We start from the raw sequence: 26,771 nt of genomic DNA on the forward strand, positions 1-26,771 counted from the left end.
ACAGTCCCCCCCCATAGAGTTTTCTCCCCCAGAAATCATTGTAAGCACACAAAAACAATTGAATAATAATATAGTAATGTTTAATAAAAGCACAACACAAGTGCTGTAAATTATAAAAGGAAAACTTATTAATTGTTGAAAGATTATGCCCCCCCCCCCCCCCAGTTTTGATTCAGTTTTGATTGTTAAAAATCTTGTCACAAAACATTTTCAGCTTCTTTGGGGAAAATATATCTTGGATAATTGTGCATGTTAGCTTTATTTGAGTATAGTGTGGTCATGAAAGTGTATCATTTCCACCTAGTAACGTTGTTTTTGCTGGGTGAACATAGAAAAACCTGTATGCAGGTAGAATATGCACCAAGACAGAACAATGCTATAACTGCTATTATTACAACTGAGGGCTCAACCCTGCAAGGCAAGTTCCAAAAGAGCAGGAGAGAGCGAGGGAGAGAACAGAGAACAATTTTTTTCATGTCCCCCCCAGGAATTACTCTCTGAAATTTTGCTGTTTATTGTCCCCCCCAAAAATGAAATGGGATTTTCACCCCTGTATCTGGCAACAGCAATCAGAGAAAGTTGGGGCCAGATTGATGAAGAGTCCTGTTTGTCACTTGTTAAGCTGTCATAAAATCCAGGGGTGGAGCAACAAAGTACTAGTGGTGTGTTGGAACGTTTTTTGTTTCTTTGTTTTTCATGATGACATATTTTTTTCCTCTGCTTGATCTAAAAAGCAATTGTTATTGACTACCACATTTTTAAAATTTCTTTTACTGTTTCTTAAAGCCAGAAAGCTGCCATTTTAAATGCCTTTAGTTTTGTGGCATGTCTGTGATCTGCTTTTTTTTTTTCTATAAAATTAAACAACTGAATGAACATCCTCCAAGACTGGTCATTCCACAATTTCTGCCAGGGGTTGTATTACTGCCCACTAAATTGACAGAAAAAATTAGAACCAGAGTTTTCACATGGTGTGGAACAGGAATAAATGAGTGTGTATATTAGGAGAGAGGGCATGAGAAACAATAACGTCGAATACTTTAAAATCTGACCAGCTGACAGGCATCATAAATCACAGCATATAATCAGAAGAAGTTGACATGAGAGCAGGTCAGTGGAGGAGTGGTGCACAGTTGTTGGGCACTCTCTTTAGCTCATCACTATTCAGTTGAATAATTTTTCTCGCTTTATGTTCTCCTGTCACCATGTTAACTGCTGTGCATCCTGTAGCACAGAAAGGCTAAAGGGCCCCCTGTGACAATGGAGCTTACAGCATCCCATTAGAACCCTGTTGCATGTTAATTGCGTTGTCTCCAAGCAGGCCTCATTCAGCCTGCTACCTGACTGTAGGGCTGTGACTGACACCGAGCAGACAATACCAGAGATGTTTTAGAATGGATACATGTCTACTGCTCCTACAACACCCAGAGGACAACAAGGGGGCCTGAGCTTTAACTAGGCAAAAGAAATTATAAAAAGCATGGAGCAGCAATAAAGACAGAAAAAGAAACAAAGAAGACAGACACAGAGATTTTTAAAAAACAGTGGCATGAGTTACTTCAGCCGTCTATCCTATACTGCAGCCTTCAAACAGGAGAGCTGACATAATGTGAATGGAGAAGTGGAATGAAAAAGACAACATGTCCTCTGAGCTCTGATACTCACAGGAGTGACTTAAAGCTGACACAAGTTCTGCAGGATCGCCTGAAGCCTGCTGTCCTTTTGGTACAAACCTTGTTGACAGGAGACTATTGCTGACTATTAGCAATAGTCTCCTGTCGACATCATTTAAAATGATGTAAACTTGTGTAGACAGATTATCATACTGGCTGCTGATAATTAAGAAGGTGATCGTATCCACTCATGGAAATATGGTTTATTCAGTTATTGGGCAGTGGGACAAAATGTATTAATAAATTGAACACAGGAAAAATAATAAACTCCGTTGTCTTCTGGAGCTTTTCATATAGAAATGTGGAGAAGTTTGCAGCTTGTTTTAAAGTAGATTGAATATTGTTGGTTTTACACTGTTGATCTGTAAAAAGCAAGCAATTTGAAGATGTTGCCTTTAGTGAAACGCGACAAGCATCTTTTACTTGTTTTAGACATATCTTAATACCTACAGATTAATGCACACCACCAAGACAATAGAACTTCCTTAACACGTCTTCTATATTTAGAACTGTTGTATGAAATAAACAGTCTCAGTTTTGACGTGTTTGTCCCTATATGTTGGATTCACCTGACAGAGGATTAGCCCTCTACATGAGGCTGATAGTTAGGCTGAAAAATTATCAGTGTGGTATTAATTAGTACAATGACGCTCTGACTCTTTGTTTAGCTCTATTTAATAAATATATGAGGACATGTGTGATGTCAGGAAAGCAGACTGTGTATTTTTTTAAAATTATTCTTTTGCCCTGTACACTGCAGGGCGTTGTCCTGCTAGTATTTCCGGAAGTGCAATGAAAAAAAAAACTTGAGAGGTGAGGGTCCATGATCACGAACCACCTTATAAAAACCAAACATACATTTGCATACATGATCATGTTTTCAAAACTTAACATCCCATGCTTATCCAATATACGACAGTGGCACTACTGTTGAGTCTTCTTATCCAGGATTTTAATGGCTTGTTTATACAAGGATTTGAGAGGTTTCAAAGTTGTTCTGTTGGCTTGTGGCCAGAATGAGATACAATATATGAAATGTGACAGAATCAAAGTATAAAAAAGGCTTTTGCACCTTCAAAAGTAGAAGAGTTTCTGATACTTCTGAAATGACAGAGGTTATATTTTAGTGTCCAGCTCATCTGTTTAATATGCTTTTTAAAGCTGAGCGTGGAGTCTAATATAACACAGAGATATTTATAACATGTGACATTATTTATGACTTCTCCATTTAGCATGATGTTCGGACAGTCCATTTTTTTGTTTAAAAATATAGAGAGTTTTTGTGATGTTTAAAATGAGACATGTTTCATTCAACCATTTTGTCACTTTCACCATTGCATCTGGTAGTCTGTCACTTGTTCAACAGTGACAGTAACAGTGTCATCTGCATACAGCTGGATTTTTATATCATCTTCACACACTGATGGGAGATCATTTAGGTGCAAAGTAAAAAGCAGAGGGCTCAAAATTGAACCCTGTGGTGCTCCCATGGAGCAGGCCATTGTTTGAGAGACACTATTGTTAATGCAGATACACTGGAAGCAATCAGACAGATAAGATTTTAGCCAGCTAAGGGTATTCATGGACAGTTTCATCTTGTTAACTTTGAGAGGAGGATTGAATGATTGGCCGTATCAAAAACTTCACATAAATCTAGAAGGTGTGCACCTACTAGTGCTCCTTTATCAAGATTCTGTTTTATTGGTTCAATGAAATGACAACATGCTGTTACTGTTGAATAATTTTTCCTGAAACCAAACTGCATGGGCTGTAGCAGGTGTGCAGATTCAAGATGTTCTACTAATGGGTTTGCAACCACCTTTTCAATGACTTTTGAGGGAACAGGAAGTATACTGATCATCCTGTAGGTACTAAGTTCCTTTTAAACTTCTGCTACAATGGCAGGTTTCAGAGTTACAATGGCAGGTATCAGAATGTTTGGAAAAGCAGTCTCATGTATTGTTTGGTTTATTAGTTTTGAGATTGGAGCGGTTAAGTCATCTTTATATTTTTTCAGGAATATAGTGTCAAGTCCATGAAAAAATATGAAGATAACCGCTCTCTAGAGCTCGACAGCGATAACATAATTTTTAAAAGTTTTGCCTCATTTATGAGTTTAAGATTTAGATTGGCTTCATGATTGAAAGTACCACATGGTTCAAGAGGATAGTTGAATGAAGAGTTCTGACCAAGCTCTTGAACAGATTTGATGAAATGTTCATTAAAGTTGTCAGCTATGGCTATGCTGTCTGTATAAGACATTTATCTTAAGTTGTGTGACTTCACTCTTTATATATTCTCTTCCATTGAATTTGTCAATGTATTTCCAGAGGGTTTTTTTATTGTTTTCCTTAGCATTTTAATTATGTCTAGGGGAAAAATGCTTTTGCAACTCAGCAAAGCAAAAGCATTTTGATCAGTCTGTCTTTATTTAGACCGAAATTCAAAAATCTTTCAAGAAATGGGCCTCTATTTTTCACAAGTTTCACAACATCTGGTTTAATTATGGACAGTCATCGATAATGGTTAAGTTTTAATGCTGCTCTCCCCAAACTGCCCTGTAAACTGATGTTCCCTAAACACACATTGTGTGTTGTATTTTCCTTGCTTTCCCACCCCTCCCTCTCCTCCCATCCCTCCCCCTTGCCCTCCTCTGTCCCTCTCAACCCGCCCGGCCAGCAGGCAGATGGGTCCCCCCTATATAGAGCCGGGTTCTGCTCGAGGTTTCTTCCCTGTTAAAAGGGTGTTTTCCTTGCCACTGTCGCCTTTGGGCTTGCTCTGGGGGTCAGGCATATGGGTTCTGTAAAGCGTCTTGGGACGATTTGACTGTAATTGACGCTATATAAATAAAATTGAATTGAATTGAATTAAAGGTAAAAGTTACCCCCAACAGGCTTCATGCTGGTACTGCAAGTGTGTTCAATACTTCGCGATATTTGGATAGGCTTCCTCAGGGCTGCTCCGAGTCTGGCTCTGAATGATAGACATGTGTTTGTAAATCCAGATTTTTTGTACATCCAACTGAAAATGTTTATTTTAGTGCTAAGTCTGTGTGAGAGCTGGGAGAAACCTCTATACTTATGAAGCTTTGACCACATCATGGGGATATCAAAGGAGGCCATGACAATCCCCTCCTTGTGTTTCCTCCAGTAATCCTTCTGCAAAGACATTCAGATATCTATATCAGTGCACTGACTTATTTATAAATGGTTAGGGCTAGATTAAAATAAATGAACTTTTTCAGACGTCTTCCCTTTTCTTCATCTTTGCAGTTGACACTGAGAGCTGGAATGTGCTTTGTACTGTAGGCCAAAAGGGGAGTGATTAAAAATGAGACATTTTTAAAGTGTGGTTGAATGTTACAACTAGAGATTTGCTTGGCACTGACGGGCTTATTCAGAACTAGGGCTGGACCCGAATATCTGAATATTCGTTCGCTACGGCGGTATCCGGATATTAATTTTGGTATCCGAATATCAATGAATGTAAGGATGTCTTTTAAATGCAAAAGTCCTACACTCCAGCTTTTACATGTCTTTGCTGAACCGTTTGAGAGTCGCTGTTTTTTGGTTGCTGCACTTTTCTAATAGCTTCTATTCTGCTGTGGTTAATTGTGGCTTGCCATTATTGTATTTGCTGCTGTAAATAAAAGCCAACACTTTTCCTGGATTTTTCACAAATGGTGAATATTACTTTTACAGTTAATTTACTATTATTCCAGTCATTTTTCCTAAGCTTCTTTTTTCTATTATTGTTAAGCTCTCCTTAACAAAACTAAAGCATTAGAGTAGACTAGATCTTTATTGTCACTGTTACAGAAAACAGTGAAAATCATCATCTCATTAGAGTAGAATACCATAAATGAAAGTCAATGGCATAAGGGCTTTAAGCACTTTAATAAAAGATGTGAAGTAGTATTTCTGTTAAACAAGAGGAGCTTGGAGCAGCAAATTGGTGAGTTTGAAAACTGAACTTTAAGGGATTTGATAAATATGGGTCCATACCATCAGACTGACTCCTCACTTCAAGCTATCAGAAATATGTTAACCAATAAAGCAAAGGTTGAGGGATATGCATGGCAGATAATGTTATTGTTATTGTAGTGCTGGTACAGGGTTAGTCTTAGTACCTGATGGAGCCTGTTCCTGTACTATAAAAGTGGGAAAGTAGAATTTTGGACAGTTTGTTAAAAATTACAGCTCTGTTCTCTCCATGGTTGTAGTAAATAATGGCCCTGGCCAGTATTTAAGAATTTGCTTTTTTCTTTGAAAGACCAGACTCACAAGACAAACAAAAGTGTCACTGTCCATTCATGTGTTAGACCCCAAACAAACTTTTAAAAATCATCACAAATAGACTGCACAAATGACATCTGACTTCTGTGTCAGTACTGTCTCTTATCTGTCATCAAAGAGCGACAGCGCAGTCATCACCTTCCCATAATGCAGCCTCACAGCTGCTGTGAGAACAGCTGCCTCTGGCTGACACACACAAAGCTTTATGCCTTTTATTATTCATAGTAAAATAAATGTGTTTTCATTGGGATACATCTGGCCTACCAGAGCTTCATCACTGCTCAGACCAAAGGAGCTGTGCTAGGGTTAACCCTAACCCTAATCCTCTATCTGAATGTATTTAATCTACATTCAGATATAATATACTGGCTCTTTTACTGTACTACAACATCCCTGTAGATCAAAATGTCAAGGAAAAACTGCTGCATAACAGGTTTATGCAGCAGTTTTTGTGAGAATATTTAAAAATTTTAAAATAGCTACAGACTGGATTTATCACCCTCTGCTGCTTTACTGACCAATGTTTTTATGAAAACTTTTTCACCTTTATGAAGCTGCCAGACCACAAAAACAACTCAAATAATTAGTTGTGTACCAAATTTAATGATTAAAAAAATTTAAAACACACAAATAGTGTACACGAAGCAAAATTAGTTTATTGAACGCTAGTCCTCTTCTGGTGTGCTGATGGCTTGTAGAGTGTTAGTTTACCCTGAGCACCAGGGAGCTGTGCTGCAGCTAGGGCTGGGTAGGGCTGGGTGATAAATCGATTTTTTTAAATCGATTAGTTCGAGTTTGTACTTAATGTTCATTTGTTTTAATGAAAATCGATTTTCTCATCAACATCCGCCACCAACGCCTGCCTGCTGGGCTTCCGTAGTTCAGAGTGTGCGCCCCGCTCCCCAACGGTGCAGATCTTACTCCGAAGAAATAAAACGTATCGTCTGTCATTATTACTCCACCAAGGAATGGCAGAGTTATGTGACGATCGGCGTACGTTTGTCTTCTTCTTTTCCTTTCAGCTTTTCCCTTCAGGGGTCGCCACAGCGAATCAATTGCCTCCATCTAACCCTGTCTTCTGCATCCTCTTTTTCAGTTTCCACCATTTGTTCCTCTGCTCTGCCTTTGCCCTCTTCATCTTCTTCACCACCAGGGTCATCCTACACACCACCATCCTATGCTGTCTGGCTACACTCTCACCTGCCACTACTTTGCAGTCACTGATCTCCTTCAGATTACACCGTCTACACAAGATGTAGTCTACCTGTGTGCTCCTACCTTCACTCTTATAGGTCACCCTATGTTCCTGCCTCTTCTGGAAGAAAGTATTCACTAAAGCCATTTCCATCCTTTTTCCAAAATCAACCACCATCTGTCCTTCTGCGTTCCTCTCCTGGATACCAAACCTGCCCATGACCTCATCATCATCTCTGTTTCCTGCACCAACATGTCCTTTGAAGTCTGCACCAATGACAACTCTCTCACTTATAGGGATACTCTGCATCACTTCATCAAGGTCCAACCAGAATTTCTCCTTCTCCTCCAGCTCACATCCTACCTGTGGAGCATACCCACTAACAACATTGAACATCACCTTCGATTTCTAGCTTCAGGCTCATCACTCGATCTGACACTCTTTTTAGCTCCAGGACATTCCTAACAAACTCCTCCTTCAAGATAACTCCTACTCCATTTCTCTTCCTATCTACACCATGATAGAACAACTTGAACCCTGCTCCTAAACTTCTAGCTTTACTACCTTTCCACCTGGTCTCCTGGACACACAGTATGTCCACCTTCCTCCTCTGCATCATGTCAACCAGCTCTCTTACCATTTCCTGTCATCGTTTCAACATTCAAAGTCCATACTCTCAGTCCTAGACTCTTTGTGTTCCTCTTCTCTCTCTTCCTACGAACACACCTTCCTCCCCTCCTTCTTCGACCAACAGTCGTCCATTTTCCACCGGCACCCTGTAGGTTGACAGTACCGATGGCGGTCGTTGTTAACCTGGTCCTCGAGCGATCTGGTATGGAAGTCATACATTTGATTCGCATGTTTGATTTGGCCAAAGTTTTATGTCGGATGCCCTTCCTGACACAGCCCTCTGTATTTATCCGGGCTTGGGACCGGCACAATAAGACACTGGCTTGTGTCCCCTTGCGGCTACATTGATTGGCGTACGTTTGTGTACTGTTGGCGTACGTCTGTGTGAAACATTACTCAAAGACAGACTGACAGAGTTGGATGAAATTTCAGGGAAGGTCAGAAATAGCACAAGGACCAAGTGATTAAATTTTGGCAGTGATGCAACTCATAGTCTGGATCCACGGCTTTGTTCAGGATTTCCCATTGGGAGATATAGCTGCAGACACGGCGTCGCTGTAACCATGAAGTGAACACTGTCAGTTACCTGCTGACGATCACATGATTGCGATCCTACTACAAAATGACCGTTATGTCCCATCAATTCCTGCAATTCCGCCCGCTACATATTTAGGTCACGCAAAGTAGCAAACCCCAGTCAGACACGTTAAGTTCAGCCATCTGCCTTATTTTGAACACGAATTCACCTTTCTGCCTTCACTCATTTCTTCACCATCAGAGCTTGTCCTCATTCCAGCTGCTTATAAGTTTAGACACATCCTTTGCTAGACAGCAACAGTGGAACCGCTTTCTTTTCGGACTTTTCAGAAGCGTCTTCGTCATGTCAAGAAGCCTCTTCTTTGAGAACCACTTCCTGTGCCACTGGAATGGTTACAAAACAAAAGCCCGTAGCATTCAAAATACGCCTTCAAAATAAGAGCATGGGGGGAATGGTTATTTTAACACTAGCAAAACAGAAGCTTGCCAAAATTGATGAACTGATCAACAGACCTTTAAAAGAGTAATTTACACGTGATTCGGTATAAATACATAATGTGCACATGCATAACACATGCCTGTGCTCAGCACAAGGTCACTTTTTATTAGAGACAGATTTCATCCGTCGGAAATGATACGTCACTGAGCATCCTTGGCGGAGTACTGCGCTCTTTGAATGCTTTTCTTGTTTTGAATTAGTTTGGGTTGTATAGCATCACTTGTTTTGACAATTTCTTTGTCATCTGCAAATTGATTTTAGGTAGGGGGTTAAAAAAAAATCGAATAAATTGTGAATCGGGATTTTTTTGTGAAAAAATCGGAGATTTTTTTTTTTTTAGGTCATATCGCCCAGCCCTAGCTGCAGCCACAGAAAACAACATTCATTCTACTATTTCATTTTCTGAATATAACGTAAATAAATAAACAAATGCTTTGGGTGGACAGTGCTAATTTAAGCTAAAGAAAAGCTCGTTGTTGCACTAGTACAGATCACAGAATCTGACAGTACACAGTAAATAGTGTAACACCAGCAGGCCAAGTACCCGTTCTCCTCAGAAATGCAAAAAGTTTTTACTTTACTATGTTTGACTGTAGATATTTAAATGAAGGACTTGTCCTTCCCCCCCTTTGTTCGAAATCTGAGTATGTTATCCACTTGGAACCAGACCCCGACAGAAGCAGCCGTCTGAGGCCTTCATTGGTGATTTTGTTGTGGTCTGTGAAAGTTTAGAGCTATTTTTTAGGAAAGTTTATAGGAAAGTTAAAGGAGTGTTGCATTTTGTCTTTTAACTCCATTAGTTAGTGTATGGAGTTGCAGCAGAGCTTTTTTCCTCCTCTCAGCCAGCCTGCTGGCAGTCTGCTTACCCTGTTGTGTCATGAGTAAAGAATGCTGGACTGATGCCACTGTGGCGACTGCAGTTTAGCAGAGATAAAAGGACTGACGGGGACACATTTTCCCCAGTACATTCCTCTAAGAATGGACGTGACAATTAGTTTTCATCCTTTATCGGTGCATAAACACTTCCTTCTAAACTTATTTTTCTGGCCTTTTGTTGGCTTTGTTAGACAGGTTAGTCGAGAAGCAGACAGGTGAATGAGGGAAAGATCTGCAGCAAAGGGCCGTGAGCTGGAATCGAGCCCAGGCAGCTGCATCAGCAGGTACTATAGACCCTGGTAGCAGATCTCCCATTCAGCCAGCTGAGCTATCTGGGCTCCTGCCTTCTTCTATTCTTAAGTCCAAAAGATATTCCGTCAGTCAGCTTGCAGAAAAAGAACGAGGCGTAGATACACAGGAGCTTCTCATCTACTACTCAGGTGACAGTGAGCCATGAGTGGACACTGAAGCCTCCAGTGATGGAAGGACCAAGAGGTGCAACCAGAGCTGTGTCGGAATAAAAAATGAGTCAATCGTTCTCCTGCCCCTTCTTCTCCTTTTCTCATCCATCCCTCTGTTTTATCTTTCTCTGTGTCCTCACTGTCTTAGAGTGAATGAAAGAACAAATTAGTTGTTGACAGTATGACAGTGATGACATCACCACAGAGTGATGACATCACCAGGGTAACGTCCTGCAACGTGCCAACAGAGTACTGAATAGAGACACCAGAGCCAGTTTAGCCCAAGCATTGAGACACTGGACCGTTGTTGCACACAAACACACACTCACTGCCAGCGATACAAAGAAACTAGGAAAGACAATCAGATGAATGCAGGATGCAAGCTGCTCGTGTTCTGATGCAGCTGGACTGCAGTCAGGATCCCTATCATGTAAGAACAATTTATAATGATTAAAAGATTAGAAGGTGTTAACCTCACTGCCCACCTGCCTGCAACAACAGCCCCCATTCTAATTTGTCCTGTTGCCAAGGAGACAGATGATGCTGCTCTCACCCAGTCAGTGCCAGGCGTTGGCAGCAGAGGCTGGCACCATTTACAGAGAATAGGAAGGTTGAGTATGTGTTGTGCACATTTGACCTATTGGTGTGTACGGGTACGTGTACATACATGTGTGGCTGGTCTGGCTGCCCAGTTGTAGCAGGTGCTCCTGGTGGAGAACTGTGGGGTAGAATGTGCTTTTGAAGCCAAATGAGTGAGCACTATGAGAGCAGTAGATGAACTCCTGCTGAGTTTGAGTTAGGCTTTGGCCAACGGGAACCGTTTTCCTTTTATAAGCGTCATTGAATAGAAGCAGAGCTGACTGCAATGCTTGGCTTTGAATCATGAATTCTGCTCTTCTGCATCTTTATTTTTTGTCTAAATGTTCAAAGTACAGTAAAACAACAAAGTGTGGCTGTTCTCAACTCTGCTGTTGAGAATTTGTCTTTCGCTGACAGGCACCTCTTAGATAAAACTTTTTTCAGATGATTCCTATTAGAGGTGCAACAATTAATCAGTTATTTAAAGTAGTCTGCGAAAGTTTTGGCATTTTTTAGAGTAATATGCATACAATGCTGTAGAAAAGTATTTGCCCCTTTCTAGAATTCTTTTTCCCCCCGCTGAAATGTTTAAAACCATCAAACAAATTTAAATATTAGGCAAAAATAACCACAGTAAACACAAAATGCAGTTTTTAAATGATGATTAATGTTTAAAGGGAAAAAAGCTGTTCAAACCTACCTGGCCCTGTGTGGAAAAAGTACACACACACACACACACACACACACATGTTTGTTTTTCTATACCGGTGGGGACTTACCATTGACTCCCATTCATATCTAACTCCTAACCCTTACCCTAACCCTAACCTTAACCAACACCAAATCAATGCCTAACCCTAAACAAACGTTTTTGCACTTTTACATTTTTTATTAACAACAACATGGCCAAGAAAATGGTGTTGCCACCCGTGGGGACCTCATTTTAGGTCCCCACCGTAAGACAAGTCCCCACCTTTATAGCAAATAGTCAGGTCAAAGTCCCCACCGGAATAGCAGAAACAAGTACACACACACACACACACACACACACACACACACACACACACACACACACACACACTGTTCAATCATGAATTAACTGTGGCTAGTCACGTTTTTTTTGGAAAACGAGTTCAATTTTACTGACCACATTCAAACCTGATGACCTTCAGACCTGTTCAATCAAGAAATTAGACTAGAAAACCTTTTTTGTCCCAATTTGAGCAATCTGATTTGCAACAGCTGCCCTCTCCTCACTCTTGAAGAGCTGCACTGCTCCCGTTGCCTCCAAAAGGCAGGAAAAATAACCCAGGACCCCTCTCACCCAGGACACCACATGTTTAATCTGTTACCGTCAGGCAGGCGGTACAGGTCTGTCACTGCAAGGACAAACCGGATCAGAGACAGTTTCTACCCAACAGCAGTAAGGGTCCTGAACAAAGGCTAATAGCCTTTGTTAATGTGAGATGTGCAATATACACCACTACCTCTTATATTATAGCTACCTCATGTCGTTCAGTGCACCTTTCATCATATTTCTTCACACTGTTTTGCACTGACTGAAGGACTTTTGCAATTTCGTTGTACTTGTTGCAATGACAAATAAAGTTCTATTCTATTCTATTCTATTCTATTCTATTCTAACAGCAGTCAACTATGAAGTTCATACCATAAAAACAGTATAATACAATACATAGAAACATAGATACAAATAATATAATTATGAATGTCATCAGGTAAGTTATTATGACCATATATGTTGCCTACAGTGCAAGGACACAAGCCTAAAGGTTATTTAAAAACCCTACAGCTGAGGGAACAAATGGTCTGAGGTATCTATTTGATTTGGCCCTTTTAGGGAATGTATACTGCAATCACTTAAATACAACCTGTCTGTCTAAATGAAGTGGGCCAAAAGAACAATGGTGAACCTTCTTAGCAGTGGCCGACCAACCAAAATTACACCAAGAGTACAGCAACGACACATCCAGGAGGTCACAATTTGGACAACATCTGAAGAACTGCAGGCCTCCCTTGCCTCATTTAAGGTCAGTGTTCAAGACTCAACAATAAGGAAGAGACTGGACAAAAATGGCACCTATGGCAGAGCTCCAAGGGGAAACCACTGCTAACCAAAACGAACATAAAGGCTTGTCATACTTCTGCAAACAAACATCTGAATGATCCCCAAGACTTTTAGGAGAATGTTCTATGGACTGACAAGACCATAGTTGAACTTCTTGGAAGGTGTGTGTCTCGTTACATCTGGTGTAAAAGGAACTTCAGAAAGAGAACATCATGCCAGCAGTCAAACATGGTGGTGGTAGTGAGATGATCTGGAGCTGCTTTGCTGCTTCAGGACCTGGACAACTTGCTGTGATTGATGGAACCATGAATTCTGCTCTCTACCAGAAAATCCTGAAGGAGAAAGTTCAGCCATAAGTTTGTGACCTCAACCTGAAACACACTTGGGTTCTGCAGCAGAACAACAATACAAAACACATCAGCAAGTTGAATTCTGAATGGTTTTAAAAAACAAAACAAAGTCTTTGGAGTGGCCTAGTCAAAGTCTGGACTTGAATCCCACTGAAATGCTGGCGTGGCTTTAAAAAGGCTGCATATGCTCGAAAACCCCCCAGTGTCACTGAATTAAAACAATTCCACAAAGAAGAGTGGGCCAAAATATCTCCATAGAGATGTGAAAGACTCATTGGTAGTTCTGGAAAACACTTGATTTCAGTTGTTTCTGCTGAGGGTGACCCAACCAGTTATTAGGTTTAGGGGGCAATCAGTTTTTCACCCAGGGTCAAGTAGCTTTGAATAGTTTTTTCCTCTCAATAAATAAAATCCTCATTTTAAAACTGCATTTTGTATTTACTTGTGTTATCTTTGTCTGATATTTACATTTGTTTGATGTCCTTAAACATTAAAATGGGGAAAATATGCAAAAAAAATTAGAATTTTAGAAGAGGACAAATACTTTTACACAGCACTGTATGTGCAAAGGCTTTGTGTGTGCTTAGATGGAGAGATTTTTTTTGTCATTTTTGTTTTCCCTCGCCAGCTCTCAGGCAGACACAGGTGGTGTATGAAGTCTGTTGAAGTCATTTCTGTTTCCACGTGAGTTCTTGTAGTGACGTTGTGTGCAGGCTTCAGGCTGCTTTCTTGGTGCCCTGGATGTATTGTGGCATCCACTCAGGCCAGACTTGATGTAGAGGGGGGTAATATAATGCATTCAGCAGATACTCAGAATATTCACAGGCAGATGCTTTTGAAGTAGCACAATACCTCCAAGCCTCATGGACTATGAATAACAGCGAAGCCCTGCTTTTAAATCGAGACACACACTCTGTCTGTCGCTGCAGGTGAAACACTGACCATGTTGTCTTTGTCGGCTGTATCCAGCCTGTCTGTTGGCTTCTTCCTAACCACTCCTGTATGTATGCAGAGCCTTGAAGCAAAGCAACAAAGCCCTCCAGTCATGCTCCTTGGTAATGAAGTCCACACAGAGCATGGTGTCTGATCACCCGGTCCACATACATTATGCATCAGTGTCATGATTATCGTCTGTGTCTCTGGCATTTTTTCCAAGTGTGCGCTTGGTTTTATCACAGTGGTGTAGATTTGTTCAGGGGATATTCTCTGGAGGCCAATTGCATGTAATTAAAGGCACATTAGGTGATTTGTGCCTCTAATGATGCAGTGTGTGCCACATAATACCCCAGCCCTACACTCAGGGGTGAGAAACCTCATAGATGGCTGTGTTTGTCTGTAGATGGAAATGACCTCATTATTGTGATGGTTGTCAGCAGAAACCCAGAGAATTGGGGGTGAAGATCCTTTTCTGTGGCAAAATGCTCAGGTTCATGCAGTAAAAAAATGTCCTAACATTAAAGGTACACAGAACATGGTCAAAATAATTAGTTGTTGATCTTTAATTGTGTTATCCAGGTTCTGATTGCTCTAAGTAATGTGAAAATAGCAGGCTCATTAGTTTGCTTTTATTAATATTGACAAAATAGAAAAATATTATGGGTGGTTACTTTGAAGAATGTAAAATATAAAACATGTTTTGACTTATTTCCCACTTTTTCATTTACTACATAATTCTAGATGTGTTCATTTATAGTTTGATGCCTTCAATGAGAATCTGCAATGGAAATAGTCATGAAAATAAAGAAAAAACATTAAATGAGGAGGTGTGTCCATACATACATAAGTTTAAATGAGCCTTGATTTTGTGTCTGTAGTGTAAAAATGTGTCTTAAAGTTCTGACAATTGTTTTCCCAGCTTCACACTAGTGCTACTTTGCGGTCAGTTTTATAATTAACCTCCCATGTCAGAAATATGGTAGCTGCATGTGGTGCAGGCCTGGTGTTACTGTCAGGCTCTGGTGAATCTCTATAGAGAAATGTGTTCACACAACAGGTATTTAGTATCTGAAGTTGTTTGCAGAGAAAACCAGAAAATCTGCTGAGAATCCTGTTAGAAGACAGCGCTAAAGAAATGCAGTCAGAGACTGAACACACAGACAGCTACATTGATCTGTTGTTGCTGAACTGTTGGCTGCTGCTTTGCAATTCAAGTTAGAAGGCAGAAGCGAGGCTAGCCCAATCAGACCTCGTACTTCTTCATATTTAATGACAGAGCAGCTCCTGGTGGATGTTTCTTTGGCCCACAGGTAACCCATGGCAACCAGACACTTGCTCCCTGATGTGGGGTACAGTGGAACAGCTCAGGTTTGATCATGGAACTAAAAGTCAAATTTGTACAAAAGTGTTCTAGTCATTTGGGAAAAAAAAGCTTAAAGAGTTATGCATAACATATTTTCACTTTGCTAAGATGTCTAGGGAGTGTATCCATTTTGGAGCTATTTTTAAGCATTACTTGTCTGAACAATCAAAAAAACATTGAAACAACGCTGCAGGGTTGAGTGTAATCAATCAATCAATCAATCAAGGATTTGGTGAAAAACAACTGTTATCATTTGTTTTGATTTTGGTAGCAACTACACATTTTTGACATTGTGAGTATGGCAGATGCTGCCTGGCTGATGTGGCTGCATAAAATCTGTAGAAAGTAAGGAGCTCCACCTCACATCCATCAGTCAGGCTTTTTTATATCACCCTTTTTATATAAATGAAAAGTAACACAAAATGCTTTACAAATGAAAGGAATAAGAATACAATGAAACAGTACACAGCTCCACACTCTCACTACGCCCCCAACACCATGTTATAAATGAAATAAATTAAGGAAACAGACAAGATAAGACTAAATAAATAAATATAATGAAATATCTGCTGTTAAGATATACATAAATAGATGGAGCATATGCTGCAGGTACATGGTGTGTCAAACAAATTCACTTTGGTCTGAATATGAAATATAAAAATGAAAACATGAACCCACTGTGTCCAGCAGTAGCAGGGATAATTATCAATTCCTCTGTGTTTTATTATATTATTGATGATGCTTGTCTGGCTTGTTGTATTTTGTATTGTTTTGTAGAGCTGATAGTTCTTATTTTGTTGGCTACAAATTGTGAAATTGTCATTTTAACAAACATCAACACAAGCAGACAGAGCAGCAGCACAACAGAGCAACAGCTATATGACCGAGGTTACACAGCGGCAGGCTCCACAGTAATGGAAACAGATCTGAACAGATTCAGTTTGCTCTGACTCAGGCCGTGAAATCATAGAGGGATTCAGGGTTTCAGTAACAAATACAGAGCTGGCTGAAAACGGTCAATCATCTGCATCAACATAGAGTCCCAAAGGGCTGGTTTATGGGGATTAGCACTGACTCATTAGCATAAATGTTTTTGTTTGCTGTGCAGTCATCTAATGGAAGGTCTGTTCAAATATAGCACATTTACTATAAAACGTGATCCAGAAAAAGGAATGAGAATGGAATTCCAGCCATCCAACTGTAGGAAACTGCCCAAAACACAGAAGTTTGTAAGTTTGAGCAGCCAAGTCATCATATGTTATGTAAACTGTTTTGACATAGTCCATGAGGTGTTGTTTTATGTACTTGGACTGACAAGATGGGTAGCGTCAGTCTAAATGATTTCAGTACAGGACTGTTAACCCTAGTTAACCCTCAGAACTCCAGTTTCTGCATTTAGCATCTGTGTTATTGTTCGTCATCATGGGTCCATTTCCACTGCAGTATGAAGTCCTACGCCTCTATGAAACCATCAGAACTAGAAAGAAGTAGAAAGAACTCAAAAAGTCATCTGCGTAGTACGGTACTACAACACATTCTGAATAATCATCAAAAAAAGGAAAAACAAATGTTGAATACCGTTGATTTATTTTTCAAAAAAATCTATATACAGTACTTTTCCTTTTTCTCACAGGTGTATACCCTTACATAGGCCAACAAAATGTGTTTATATTACAAAAAGGCCCCAATAATTTCCTTGAACAGCTGCTCATTGGAGTTTTTAGAAAATGATGTATGTGGGACTGAGTCGGTTTATACAACACGCTTTCTTCATGGTGTTCTAGAAACGTGAGCTGTTCTAACGGTGGGACTCGCTGATGAAACCGGTAGAAGAATCAATAGTATCAGGCTTCAGTAGTGACAGGATGCATTCATCTTTGGTTTCTCTCTGGAAATGAGATTTAAAGCCAGGATTGACTGAGTGAGGAATCAGTGCATTTAGATTTTAGTAGCATTTAAGCAGCATCTGTAAGGAATCCATGATCTGAAGCACAATCGCTATATCAACGTAATACTACTAGTCACTGAGCTCCTACAGCCACTTCTGTATGCAGTCCTTATATGCAAGGAGTGTGTGTGTGTGTGTGTGTGTGGGCGTGTACAAGTGCATGCATATGTGTGTGTCCAAAGTGTCTGAGTGTGAAGGTTCTAGAAATGAATGAAGTCTGTAAAGGAGCTGAAAGGAGTTCACAGAGTGCAGTAATGCAGTAAACCGATAATGCCAGCGGTTTTCCTGTCACACAGCAGATCACTTCACTTCTGACACCTCATTTTCACAGAATGACTGGAGAGACTTTCAGTTCAGCAAAAACTAGAAAAAACTGCCTTTCTTGTGCAGATTGCTAAGCTGAATCTATCTATTATATATTATATGTGAAGAGGCCTATCAGGGCTTTTTATTAGTATAAGATGTCCACTTGAGGTCCATCCATCCATCCATCCATCCTCTATACACCGCTTTATCCTCACTAGGGTCATGGGGGGTGCTGGAGCCTATCCCAGCTGACTCGGGTGAAGGCAGGGGACACCCTGGACAGGTCACCAGTCTGTCACAGGGCTACATATACAGACAAACAATCACACTCACATTCACACCTATGGACAATTTAGAGTAACCAATTAACCTCAGCATATTTTTGGACTGTGGGAGGAAGCCGGAGTACCCGGAGAAAACCCACGCATGCACAGGGAGAACATGCAAACTCCATGCAGAAAGAGATCTTCTTGCTGCAAGGCGAGATCTTCTTGCTGCAAGGCGAAAGTGCTAACCACTTACGCCACCGTGCGGACTGTCCACTAGAGGTGTCAAAACGAAATTTGTGGATATTTGTGAGGTCATTTACCATATTTTACATGTATTTGGTTATTCTTTGTTTAAAAGAAAAGCGGGACCGAAATCCAGATGCATTACAGGGTTCACTTTGAAAACCCAGAGCTACTCACACTGTGAGAAATAACTTGTGTTGTCGAGTTATTTTTCCTTCCTTTTTTGGTAGATTTTTAGTTTATATTTCCTTCACACGTCTGTTTCATGAGACAGATACGTAAAGAGAAAAATACATTTAAATGGTACAAAAACAGGCTCCCGCACACTGGGGGCTGCATGGCTCAGTGGGCGGGGTGCCCGTCTTGTAACCGGAGGGTTGCTGGTTCCATCCTTGGCCTGGCGAGCTCGTGTCGAGGTGTCCCTGAGCAAGACGTTGAATCCCAAACTGCTCCTGATAAGCCGTGGTTAGCACCTTGCATGGCAGCTTTCCCCATCAGTATGTGATAGCAATTTTGTTGTACACTGCATAATGACAATAAAGCGTGTTGCAATCATAAATTTATTATTGCAACGTTTCAGACCTTCATCAGGCCCATTGTTAATGCTCAATAGTTTAATATTTGCTTGATGAAGGTCTAGTACCGAAACACTGCATTAATAAATTTATGGTTGTAAGTTAGACAGTGTACAAGAGCCTCTTTCTGTAGCTGTTAAATTTCTATTTTCTAAAAATGTAGAAAAAAATGTATTTTTCCACTTGCTTAGTAAGGACAAAATTATTAAAAAATACTCTATTTGTGCTAGACTTCTTCATTACACATGTTGATAAGTAGGGCTGGGTATCGATTTGAATTTCCCAAAACGATTCGATTCACAAGGCCCGATTCAATTCACGATTTTCGATTCGATCCACTTTTGATTGCTTTTTTTCCAGTTAAGGTTATCACACAGTACCAGTTTTACTTGACTATGGAGGACATTCAATGCTGCAAACAGTAGAAAGTACAGCTTTATCTGGTGCATTAGTAAAAATATGAATATTTACATTAAGAATTGAACCTAATGCAGTTATATTAATCATGTTTTATTTAACAAGACCAGAGCAAAACAAAAATGCAGTAACTTAATTCAATTGACAGGGCTGCCTGTTTAAATAAAGTAGCAACAGGCACACTGTAAACTTAAGACATTCCCATTCCTTTGACTCTTACAAAGGTTTTGTGGTAATGTTTTAGTGGCTTCAAAACAAATCTAACTATATCATAAGAGACACAACCATAAAAGTAAATAAATAATTGTAAATAAAAACAACCAGAAAATAAAACTATTCTGAATGATCTTATAGTGCAATAAATCAGTTCTTTGGTAAATATAAGAAAATATCTTTAAATTTCTGTGAACAGTAAACTGCAGAAAAAGCCTTTAAGCCCTTAACAAAATGTAAAATTCTATTTTGTTTTTGAAGCATTGTCATTCAGAACTCTGAACTCTCCCTTGTGTCTTATTTTGGTCACTGCATTTACAGAATCAAAAAACATTGTGCAAAAAACATTTGAAAAGGGCATTGCAAAATGGTAATAGAGTAATCATATTTCTGGAACATAAAACCTTGTAAACCTTGGGACATGAAACTCAAACTGTCCATGAAACTTGACGTGTGTGTTTTCTCACTCAAATGTCAACTTGTAAATTTTTTTGCAAGAACAGAAGCTGATCTACATGTTGCGAAGTGAGGCATCTCCTTTTTGCTGTAACAATATCGCCAGCAGCTGAGAACACTCTTGGCTTATTCCATCCCAAAACACCAAATATTCAGGAAGGTAAATGGACTTGCTCTTATATAGCGCTTTTCTACTAATCAGAGTACTCAAAGCGCTTTTACAACAATTGCTCCCATTCACACACACATTCACACACTAATGTGCAGGTTGCTAATCAATCTGCAACATCAGTCAGTATACATTCATACACCAGTGGAACAGTCACTGGTAGGCAATTCAGGGTTCAGAATCTTGCCGAAGGAAACTTCGGCATGCAGCACATGACTAGGCGAGAGCGGGAATCGCACCGCTGACCCTTCGATCATTGGACGACCCGCTCTACCACCTGAGCCACAGCCGCCCCCAGCCGCCCAGGTGGTTGCAGCACCATCTTCAATTTTACTGTGAGTGCTGGTGGTGGAAGATCATGATACAAAAGCTTTGTGTGCAAAATTACAGGCTTATACTCCCAAAAATTTTTGAGTTATGGCATTTTTAAACTTTAATAATTTAGGCCAAAATGCCCTCCCCCCAATCCTCGCCTGGAATGTTTAGGTTTTAAAATGCTTATATCTCTGCTTCTGGGTATCACAGAGACTTGAATTTTTTTCTCCAAGCTCCCTACATGTTGGTGATGTCCTAGAAACGACACACACTCAGGAGAAGTCTCTACAGAGCAGGGGGGCTTGCCCAGAATGTATAAATCATTTGTAAAAAACACTCGCAAGTAGGGTTAAGGGTGTTAAAATTACTAGAAATCTTACAGATTAATGTCTTAGCACCATTTAGTATTGCTCTAGACCAGACTGGCTTATAACTTATACAGGGGGAGCCCTCTAAGCACATTGTTTAGAGAGATATGGACTGCTGAACATTGCCCCCATGAAAAGTGCCTAATTTTCAAGGACCCTGAAGTCAATGTAGCACAGGTGGTAGAGATCTACAAATTTGCACAGAAACTCATCTATCCTCTTACTATAGCCATGCAAAGTCCCAACTGCTAGCCATCACTGCATCAGTTGACATAACCAGTGTGACTGCTTTCAGTGGCTGCAGAGCTTTCACCACATCTTCAGCAACTGTAACGTCAGACTCCGTCAGGGTGCAGAGATCTTTTTCGTTCCTGCGTACTTCAGGTGACAGCAAAGCTGCTGAGACGGCTGGTTGCTGCTCTAGAAAACGGTCCAGCGTTTCCAACAAGCTGTTCCAGCGTGTGACCACGTCAATCACCAGCTTATGTAGAGGTAACTTCTGCTTCTATTTAAGCTTATGGCTTGCTGTAGTGCTACGATGAAAAAATATCCGATGTGCTGAACTCTACCGAGCAGGCGCGCCACAGCTGGGACTTTGAGCGCTGCTTGTGAAGCTAAATTAAGTATGTGTGCGAAACAGCCAACGTGCAACAGGTCCAGCATTTCCACTGCACGGACAATATTCGCAGCGTTGCCCGTTACGATGGCTGGTTCTTTGTCAGCTCCCATTCTCTAATTGCTTCACACAAAAAGTCACGTAAATTTCTTGCGGTGTGGCTGGTTTCCACTGCTCTAATCTGTAAGACGTGCCACATTAGATTCCACTCATTGTCCATGTAGAGAGCAGTAATGGTTAAGTATGATTCCGTTGCTCTGGATGTCCAACAGTCACAGGTAAGGGCGACTCTCTCTGCTGATTTATGTGATGTTGCAATGTCATTTTTCACATCTGCGTACATGTTTGGAATTGTAACTTCACTGAACTGTTAGCATGTGGGTTTGACGTAGCGTGGCTCCAGTGTCTTCCTAAGGCAGCGGAAACCGTCGTTTTCGACTGCGCAGTGTGGTTGAATGCTCTTGCAGATGTATGTAGTGACAGCCTTTGTTATTTTCTGGGCTTGTGGAGAGTTTGCTGGTAACTTAACTTCAAATACCTTGTCGAGCTGCATTTGTTTCGGGGCCGTTTGAGTTTCTGGGTGGTGCCGTGTTAAATGGTTTCGAAGATTCGTTGTGTTTCCACAAAACTTCCTCTACGCTGCAAATCTTGCATAGGGCTTTGCTTTTTTCCTGTTCATTGCCGTCTTTGTGGTTTTTAAATCCAAGATATTTCCAGACATCTGCCTTCAAGTTTTTTGTTGGTGCCTTCAGTGCCTCCGCCATGAGGTTGTGTGCCGCTACGGATGCTACTCGCGCGAAATCTCGTGTCACGCAAGAAGTCACATGACACTGTGGGGGAAAAGGCGTATTAAATAGATCAATTCAAGGGTTTTATGAACCGATATCGGGCTATTAAAAGAAGAATCGATTCAAAATTGATTTTTTTAAAAACCCCAGCCTTATTGATAAGTTATTTATAGGAATCTATTTCATTGTTTGGCTGATAGACTCCTTTTAAGGCAGGGAGGCAGCACATTTTTGAAGTCTTAAACTTTCCTCTGCATTATACTTAAATTTATTTTTATGGCAAGAAACTGTATTTGAATAAATGGAGTGCAAAGTGTGAGCTTCAAATATATGTAAAACATGTTCATATTCATGTGATTTCTTAAAGCACTGTACGTCACTGAAAGTTCTGCACAGGTAGAACATTTTCCAACTGTCATGAAGTGGTAATGTTCAGAAGGTAAAGGTTTTCTTTCAGGACTTCTGCAGAGACAGCAGACTTTTTAGATTTTCTCGGGTTACATTGTTATGATTTGGAGGTGTGTGTTTCTGTGTGTTCTGTTCCTGCATTGTAGGAAGATCACAGCACCCCCCCCCCCCCCACACACACACACACACACACACACACAGTGCATTATACATTCTGTAATTAGTGTACAAATTCTTCTATCATACTGCATTTAATTTTTTACAACATAATAGAAAATGTTGTGGAGCATTTTGGGCCTAAACATGGCGACTGGAAGCAGCAAGAAGAAGCTGTGGATGCAGATACGTAACAAGAAATGTTCTGTGTATGACATGGTTTGCTGTTCCAAGGGACTTTGGTGTTTTGGAGAGAGCTGAATAAAGCTACTAATCTTCGGCCTGGTGACCGATCACAAAGCCTAGATTATCTCACATGGATTAGCCTACTGCCTGTGTGCACACACAGTCAGTCCATCAACAGATAGATTAGCTGGTTTGTACTCTGGCATAATTTAAATATACAAGAGAAAATGTCGGCCTATAGTCCCATAAATGTGATTGCCTTATCTTAAAGAATATTGTGTCCACTTTTACTCTCCGGCTTACTATGATAGTCACAGGCTTGTCCTGCTCATACATGGGTATATTTTAAAATGTGTCTTTTTCTGTGTGTTTTGGCTTTTTGTCCACACACAAATTTAGGTCACTAAAAACTGACTTTTTGAAAAAAAATCTTCCACAGTAAAGATATATAATTATTTGTAGTGTTGGCCTGAAAAAGGGAGTCACTGAATTTTATTTGTGATGTCAGGCTGTACATTATTATCTCCTTTATATACATGAGGTGATTTTGTGGAGTAGGTAGGACTTAGAGCTGGGCGATTTTGCCTAAAAAAAAATCTTCGATTTTTTACAAAAAAACTCGATTCACGATTCACGATTCGATTTTTTTTTTCGATCACAGAAAAACAAGTGCTGACAGCAAAAATATGAAAAATACATAAATTTATTGTTTTTGTTAAAGTGCAACAACAAACCTTGAACAAGACCAAGGAAAGGTCATCATTTGAAAACAGCAGCTAAACAAAGTGACACTGAATAGTATCTTGTTTGTGCATCCTCGCAACTGAGGGAAAATAAGTGAAACATTTTAGTAAGTAACTAAAAATGATCTGGACTGATTATCAGCAAATAAAGCAAAATCATTTCCTGAGATACCACTGTTCAAAATGTGAACAACATCATTAAACATGAAAAGTTCCATTAAACATTCTTTGCTAAAAAAATTAGCCGATCAACAACAGCAGGCTTAAGGCAAGCTCGGTGACAGGTGACAATACCCCCACCTACACTAAAGACTCTCTCCGACGGGGCACTGGTTGCAGGAATGGCCAAGTACTTTCTTGCAAGACGACTGAGTCTTGTGAAGTTGGGTTGGTGCTGCCTCCACCACTCTAGTGGGTCAGTGTCTGGATCCACCACAGGACTCAAAAGATAGGAGTTGAGCTCTGCTTCAATTTTGTCACTTTCTGTCTGGTGGGGTAGTGAGGTTGGTACTGCTTTTTTGAAGAAGGCAGCTAAAGTTTTCTTCTTTGGTGGAGAGTCTGAGCGTTGATTTTCACACACTGATGTTTCAGAACTATTCTGTGAGTAGAGAGCAGAGAGTTCAGTCACAGCTCTTTTTTTAATGAGGTCTAGTTTGCTAGGGTCAATGTAGGTGCTGCGAAAACGTGGATCCATAAGCGACGCCATGTCTAATAACTCATCATTTTCAGGGTCACTGTATTTTTTGTCAAGATAGCTCATGATGTTTCTTTTTATTGTAGCAGTAAGAGCTACATCTTCTTCTTGTGGCTGCAGGAGGCTAGTTCTAAATAAATGGAGGACAGGTTTAATATAGCTAACACTAACGTAAGCCTCCCCACTCAGTGCATCTGTGAAGTCTTGAAGGGGCTTGACCGCCTTATTTGTTGCTTCCAGCACTTCAAGATCTTGCCACGTTGGTACAAGATGCCTGCTTTTCTTATCTGCACCAAGAACCCGGACGATCGCCTTTTCTTGTTCCAGGAAACGGTCAATCATTTTTTGGCGTGATCCCCATCTTGTTAAGGATTCTGTAACCAGCTGATGAGGAGGAAGACCGAGCTCTGCCTGAACTTCAGCCATGTCCCTTCTTTTCTTCCAGCTGTAGGAAAAGGCTGAAACTGCCTTTTTGCACACTCCTATCGCCCGGTCTATGCGTTCATCTTTCACACCATTAACTGTAAAAGATGAAACAAAACAAAAAAACATAATTGTATTTGCATTTTACAGCTTAGGTTAACTGAACTGAAAAAAAGTTACCCCTTAAATTTACAACTACATATATCCATAAATATGCTCTCTAAATTTAGATGGTGACAACTAAACCCCCATTTTTTAACAAATACATCTAGTTTTAAATCTAATTGTGTTACAAAACAAACACTACAACACAATAACTCATAAAACCCTGTTTTACCAGAATCATATTATTAATAAAAGTGAAGTCTACTATAAATTTAATACTTGCAACACCTCATAATGATCATACTACAGTACATACATGTTTGTTTATCTTCTCAAAAACGTACCTATGGCATTGTGTAGTCGATGCCCAAAGCACTTGAGGTTTGGCCAGTTATTGTCCTTCATAGCCTTGATTACATTGGTGCCACTGTCAGTTGTCATACATGTTAGACGCTCTTCTGAAAGGCCCCACGAGTTGAGAGCATCCTTTAGCTCTTGACCAATCGTATCGCCAGTGTGGTCCTCGGGGAAATATGACGTTTGGAGACACACGCTTCGTAGATTCCAACTTTCATTGATATAATGAACAGTAAGGCACATGTACGGTTGCATGGTTCGACTTGACCAAAGATCAGTGGTTGCTGCATAAAAGTCAATGTCCTTCAACTCACGGTTTATCTTCTGCCGAGTCGTATTGTAGAGTTGTGGAAGTGCAACATCAGAAAAGTACTTGCGACTGGGTACAGTATATCGAGCGTCCAAAACACTAAGCATGTGGTTAAACCCTCTCTTCTCCACACTGTACACTGGGAGCATGTCCGTGGCTATATAAAAAGTTATTGCCTCCGTAATTGCTTTCCACCTGACTCCGCTCTTCTCGTATGGGACACCGCGTGAAAAACTTTGCTCAAGAGTCCTTTGCTTTACAGCCTGGGTGCTGTCTGTGCTGCTCGTGCTTGACTGATTCTCACGTCGAAGAAGACGACACTTCTCCCACTCCGGAGCATGTTTTCTCTTCAGATGCTGAAATAAATTCGTGGTGCTGCTGCAGGCCACAACAACAGCTTTCTGGCATATTTTACAGCGAGGCGTTGTTTGGCCCTCATCTGAAGCCGTAAATCCAAACCAATTCCAGATTATCGACGTCGTTGTACCCTTTTTGGGGAGAAGCTGCTCTTTTGCACCGGGTTGTTCTGCCATTTTGTTTGTTGTCATTACAAGTGCTGCGCGCGCAGGGGGAGGGGGCCGCTCAAGATTCCCGCTCCGCAAAACTACGGAAAGCCAGTTGGCGATTGCAAAATGTGTGGGGTGGGGGGAAAAAACTTGAAAAACTCGATTTTGTGAAAATATGAATCGATTCGGCCTCCAAACTCGATTTTAAAACAAAACCGATTTTTTTCCCAGCCCTAGTAGGACTTATCGCATGCGTACCCTATGAGTTACACAATATTGTAAAAAACGAAACATTAATATTTAGTTTTTCTGAAATGCACTGTATAGTGCAATTCAGAAAAAAAATCCAGGAATCATATCACAATGTCAATGCTGAAACGATATATTGTGCAGTCCTTATGTCCACTAGAATTCAATTAAAAGTGTGGTAGACTTCAAAAAAGACCATCTGCTCAACATTAGTGTGTAATTATTGTCCAGCTACAAAAGCAGCTACACATGTCCACCTTCTAATTCATACGGTATGTCAGATTTATGATAAAATTGCTGTCAATCTAAACATGCTGTCATATTTGCTGCGTCTGCAAAGATTTTTTGCTGTAGAAATTATACTGCATGATTTTATTCCAAAGTGTGTATTGTTAACTTACGCTAAATCTCAAGTTAATAACTCACTCTCCGCTCCATTATAAGAGAGGGCACTCACACAACATTTTCATG

General features: G+C 40.4%; 2 protein-coding genes across 5 annotated transcripts in view; one reads left to right on the top strand and one right to left on the bottom strand.

Moving 5' to 3' along the window:
- dennd5b (DENN/MADD domain containing 5B) overlaps positions 1–26,771 on the top strand; it is a 119,149-nt gene that overhangs the window by 35,892 nt on the left and 56,486 nt on the right. The window lies entirely within an intron of this gene.
- On the bottom strand, positions 23,601–26,298 carry LOC110954870 (E3 SUMO-protein ligase ZBED1-like). Its single transcript, XM_022199617.2, has 2 exons — positions 25,223–26,298; positions 23,601–24,871 (listed from the first exon to the last, which is right to left on the bottom strand). Exons 1-2 carry the CDS (start codon positions 26,091–26,093, stop codon positions 23,874–23,876), a joined length of 1,869 nt encoding a protein of 622 aa, XP_022055309.2. The 5' UTR covers positions 26,094–26,298; the 3' UTR covers positions 23,601–23,873.

This window comes from Acanthochromis polyacanthus, chromosome 1 (genome assembly GCF_021347895.1).
Source record: "Acanthochromis polyacanthus isolate Apoly-LR-REF ecotype Palm Island chromosome 1, KAUST_Apoly_ChrSc, whole genome shotgun sequence".
In the NCBI taxonomy this organism is placed as follows: domain Eukaryota; kingdom Metazoa; phylum Chordata; class Actinopteri; family Pomacentridae; genus Acanthochromis; species Acanthochromis polyacanthus.

Bases quoted from the DNA above. Each gene is read 5' to 3' on its own strand.
- LOC110954870 (XM_022199617.2), bottom strand. From the start codon at position 26,093: ATGACAACAAACAAAATGGCAGAACAACCCGGTGCAAAAGAGCAGCTT. The intron at 24,872-25,222 runs GTACGTTTTTGA...CATCTTTTACAG, and splicing joins TCGACTACACAATGCCATAG to TTAATGGTGTGAAAGATGAA.